This window comes from Trichoplax adhaerens, genomic scaffold (assembly GCF_000150275.1).
Source record: "Trichoplax adhaerens TRIADscaffold_3 genomic scaffold, whole genome shotgun sequence".
NCBI classification, from domain to species: Eukaryota; Metazoa; Placozoa; class Uniplacotomia; order Trichoplacea; family Trichoplacidae; genus Trichoplax; species Trichoplax adhaerens.
The window spans coordinates 2,877,810-2,882,988 of NW_002060945.1; the positions used below are offsets into that span (position 1 = coordinate 2,877,810).

Consider the following 5,179-nt stretch of genomic DNA (forward strand, 5'->3'; position numbering starts at 1 on the left):
GAACTAGGGACTACAGGATGATCACTGTACAGTACTGTACACTGTACAGTGCTCTAGAATTGCCAGTCCCGATTAGGGTGCACTGCGCAGTGTCAGTTGGTGGGGACACTAGTGGTACTGTGCGGTACAGTACTCAGTAATACAGCAGGATGTAATTTGTGCAGGTGCTGGTGTCCAGTACTACAGATTTCAACCAACGCTGAATATTAATGAGATGGAAAGCAAATTATCAACTGGAGCAAATCGCATCCAGTTGACCCTAGTGACGTAGCAAGATAGGACTGACACCAGTGGTGTGACTACCGTACTATCGCTCACCTCAAGAGTTAAGACGTCAAGTCCCCAACGACATCTATCCTAGCTTTGACCCTAGTGACGTAGCAAGATAGGACTGACACCAGTGGTGTGACTACAGTACTATCCCTCACCTCAAGAGTCTAGACAACGACATCTATCCTAGCTTTCCTATTTTACTTGATGGGGGCGATTTGGGCCCAAAAAGTCTTTCAAAAAGAGGCCTAGTTTATTATTGTATAGCTGTAATCCACTAGAATTATCCAACATACTTTGACTTGATTGACTTTCTCTTTGATTTCCTCTGTGCAACTCTGAAATCCTGCTCTACTGTACAATAAGTGTACATGGAAGCTTGCAAATTCCTATTGTAATTCCACTAGGTCAACTGGTGACGTGACACGCTGATCCAAAATGAATTACGCCTTTCTCTTCTGCTTGATAGCGTTGCTCATCAAATTAAGCGCTGTGAGTTTAATCATGTCATAATTAGAAATGAATCATTTACAGTTACAAAGCTTAAAACTAAACTGATCGATTGCATCTTGGTTACGCTATGGATGCTATTACAATACTTATTAGTCGAGATGCTATGATATGTCACAACGATGAACATGTTGAAATGTTGTTAGAGTTAGACGCATAGTCTATAAAGTAGCGATAGACACAAATCAATATTGACTGCTATGGTAAAAGATCAACTACAATATCATACCCACATTGTACAACCAAAGCAAATTAGAATTTATAGACTCTACATTAACAAATAGGACCATCTACGACATTCATAGTTTGTTCTCAATACTAAGGCGTAAGATAATAGACTAATACACTTTGCTTGAATTTCAATCATTCCATAGGGTCAATTTAGCAATTCACGATGTATATGCGTATGTCCTAAAGATACCGAGTACACCAAGATTAGAAATGTATTTATTAAAGTGGTGGAATCCACTCAAAATTGGTAAATTCATGGTGATATCTTTGCTGTTGCAATACGTTTTCATGTATAATATCATCCAAATGATACTGCTTTATAAAGTCAGCCACAAGATAGAATGATAAACGTAAAATGTCTTCAAACTCCTACTTCCGGTCTCATCCAAGGATCGCAACGTGTAAAATAGTTACTGTTATTGTGCGAAGACACATCCGTGCCTAAAGATACAGTGATGTTATTACATACCGATACTGTTAGTAATTCTTATACAGTTTGCAAGCGTACCACTTGAACTGATTCTAGAATTAGTGTTAACGCCACTGGGTACTGTAAGTAAATGGCATTGATTCCTTGTAATTACTTGGATATGAGATTGACTTCAAGCTATAGCCGCAAAATGGAACGATTATTTGTATCTAGTCAAGAACTATTCACAAAAGTCATTACTGCTAACTGATTAAACGATAAAATATCTAGGTCTTCATCAATAATTATCATTGATACTTCATATAGAATTGTTTGATATCATGCCTCTTACTCAAAAGGATGAAGTACTGTGTAAAGAACCACTTTATCCTACATTTCTGATATATACAAAATCGCTTTCAATATAGCACCTGCTCCAAGGCTGTCGGACTACCAGATATATTTTGCCTACGTTGCCAGTGTAAATTTCAAACTCGCAATATGGGTATCAATCAGGTAAATTGTTAGAATAGCTAAAATGCTCTGCCAGCTGGGTATGATTATACAGCATACTAGCCTGGTAACATAGCGAATGTAATGACAGATATAGTAAGTTAAAAACACACTATGAAATTAAAACATAAAAATATTGTACCTCTTGGAATATCTTTATCACATTTTTCTCAACGTTGCGGTTCAATACTTTTACAGGGCGTTGTTATTTTCGTCTTGGTCGTATTAGCATTGCTGCTATTGTATCTAACGTATTCAATTTATGAAAAGTACGCAAGGAAAGAACTTCCAAGAAATAGCCAGATGCAGGTAAATTATCAATAGTGCTAATTGTTAGTTCTAAAGTGACAGCATATTTCCATCTCGACCAGTAACCCCTATATAACTAATTGAAAACTGTCATGATAAGAAAACGATCATGATTTGACTACTCAATACTATAGCAAATGGCGTGATTAAAATAGGGACACCCTAGTTGAAAATTGGAATAGATGAAACTTTCTTAAATACACGTATTTCGTTTCAGTAGTTGGCCATCATTAATCTTACTCTTCATCTTAATACAAGTGTTAAGACTCTAATAAGCTAGTAAACCTTACTATTAAAATAAACTACAGCCCTTTTGATAGTCGTGATTTAAAATTTATTTTTTACCGACACTGAAATTGCGTTTAGAGCCAGTCACATAGGCATATCCCATTAGGCGCATTAAAATTTTAATAGAATTTTATATATAAGCATTCTAAAGTATCCACTCTATGGCTCATGCCGCAATGGTGCTTGTATTTACAATGAGAAACTACCTACCATTGTTACTAAGTAGGCGTTTGCAGGAGTTTGTAAAATACGTACAGATTATAGAAATATTCGTAACTAGAATAATTACAATCAGTAATAAATATCCTCGAATTTGTATATCTAAATTTTAGCTAGACAACTGATTAAATACGCTTGATGACTTACACTCCAATGTCTTTGAAAATGGATCTTGTAACGGAATTTTCTTATCACCAGCCGACATTAACATCACTAATTATATTTCTCTATAGAATCAACAAAATTTGAATACCGAATCCATTTCCAATCGAATTATAAGATTTCGCACCAACTGGAAAAAGCAACTTACTGAACAGCAAAATAATATTTACGTTCGTCATAATATGTTATCGTAATTTTGAGCTGCATACTAATATTTAGGAATGATGCGATAGCAAAATACTACATTTTAATAAATGCTCTACAGCTAAAATAAATCAATTCTCTGATAGCAGTCTGCATTGATTTATCCCACAAATATCATTATCTGTTTTAAGTTCTGGAATGTTTCATCATGTAGATTAGGAATACTTTGTTGAAGCTTCAATTTTGTTCAAAATTTAGTCCACTTCAACAGCAATCTCAGCCAAGATTAATCTAGATTATTTCTATGCTATTTAAATGTCTAAGTAGATACTATCAATTCTTTATCTGAAGTAATACAATGTCTCCAGTGTTGAAGTTACTGCAGATTGCGGCAATTCGATAGGACGCGGTATCATAGACTTGTCAGACCTGACCGTTACACCGAATGACTCTATTTTCATAGTCTATAATGAGAAATTCTACCGCAGAATCTTTGATTTATACTTATTCTGAGACGTGTACTTGCAACATATCACAGAACGAAATGCATGTACTGTCAATTTAATTAATTAATTATGAGAAAATACGTCACTTAAGTAATTACATACTATAAAGAGACCTCCAATTTCAGTGGTGCCCAATTATAGCATAGCTAAGACTATTATTATTTAATGGGTTACTATTTATTGTATTATATTTTGAACTGCAATCATGGTCCAAAATAAATGAGCTAGAAATATTAAAATTTGAGAATAACAAGCCGATTCGAATTGGCATAGAAGCAATGCTGTAATGATTTAGCTAATTGCAGCAGTTATGTAGTAGGGTTAAGAAATCATGCACTAGAAAGGCTGATCATTGATCAACAACATGGGATGGTCTATCAACTTCCATGTTAAAAGTGAAAAGAACGTACAAAGTGCGTACTAAACAGACTGACTGATTGGCATCCGTGTTCCTTGGTAGGTTCTTTAGCGTCATTTATATCTCCAAGTTTACCGTAGCTAAAATCATACCTATTATTCATGCAAGATTTTGCTTCACCAAGCTTTTCCATTATTCATAAAATATCATTAGCACTCAATACATAAAGAACAAATTTGTTGGTGAATCACTATCGTAGTTATCTAGATTTTAAAATACGATCTTACTGAGACTTATTGCAACGTTTACGTTGATTTATCGTATCACAATAATGTATAATGCTGAGAAAGGAGCAGCACACCGCATTTGAAAAAAACTGAAGCTGTATGGAATTTCAATAAAATTTGTGCATCCGGTAGCCTATCGCAGTATACTGAAAACAAGCATAAACAAAATGAAAGAAAGTTATACCTTATGCAATAATGTGTTGGAAGCTGTAAAAGAATGATATACTGTACGAGTAAAATCACAAATTGTACATCCACTCAAAGTAGAACTTTTTATCTAAAATAATTTTTTATTAAAGCGTTTAAGTAGAAATGATCGAAAAATATAAAAGCAAACTATATAATGAATAAATTACAAACTAGTCATTGCCCAGACGTTTCTAAGGCAGAATTTTGTGAGCAATTTAAAAAACCGTTAATTAATAGAATAAATGTGCTATAACTACGAGTGCCCGAGTATTGCACGTCATTGTACAAAAACGTAAAGAAAATAAACACCCGATCGTCACGCATACATCCGTGAGCAAATTTTTAAGCTACGAAACAGCCAATTGTAACTATCTCAATATAACGATGAATCTGTTAACAAATCGATAAAGAAACCTGTCTCAATAATTATTTTTAATTTATTATCAAGTTATTAAATTTAGGTATCATGAATATTAATATGTGATCAATTACGTCCGTTAAAATAAAATAAAACAGTTAAAATTACGGGTAAAACGAAATAAATAAACCATGAAAGAATTAATGGGTAACTATGATTTTAACTAGCTAGCATCATTAAATTCCTAAGTTGATAAATGATGATAATTTTCATCTAAATTCATCAGAAATTTGGAAATATTTGTAGGATCTCAATGTTATTGGCAACAAACATGGTAAAGATGATCATCACGTAATCAAAGTATCTGCCAGATAGTTGTCAACTACTGAGATTAAAACGTAGAACAAAATTTAGACTATTCCTATT

The 5,179-nt window shown here is 33.8% G+C and overlaps 1 protein-coding gene across 1 annotated transcript; it reads left to right on the forward strand.

The window, feature by feature from the left end:
* Positions 1–708: 708 nt before the first annotated feature.
* TRIADDRAFT_63739 (expressed hypothetical protein) lies at positions 709–3,105 on the forward strand (the record flags this gene model as incomplete). The annotated part of the gene is made up of 5 exons (XM_002110344.1): positions 709–762; positions 1,155–1,258; positions 1,849–1,936; positions 2,132–2,242; positions 2,983–3,105. The coding sequence occupies 5 exons, from the start codon at positions 709–711 to the stop codon at positions 3,103–3,105; spliced, it is 480 nt and encodes a 159-aa protein (XP_002110380.1).
* Positions 3,106–5,179: the final 2,074 nt, after the last annotated feature.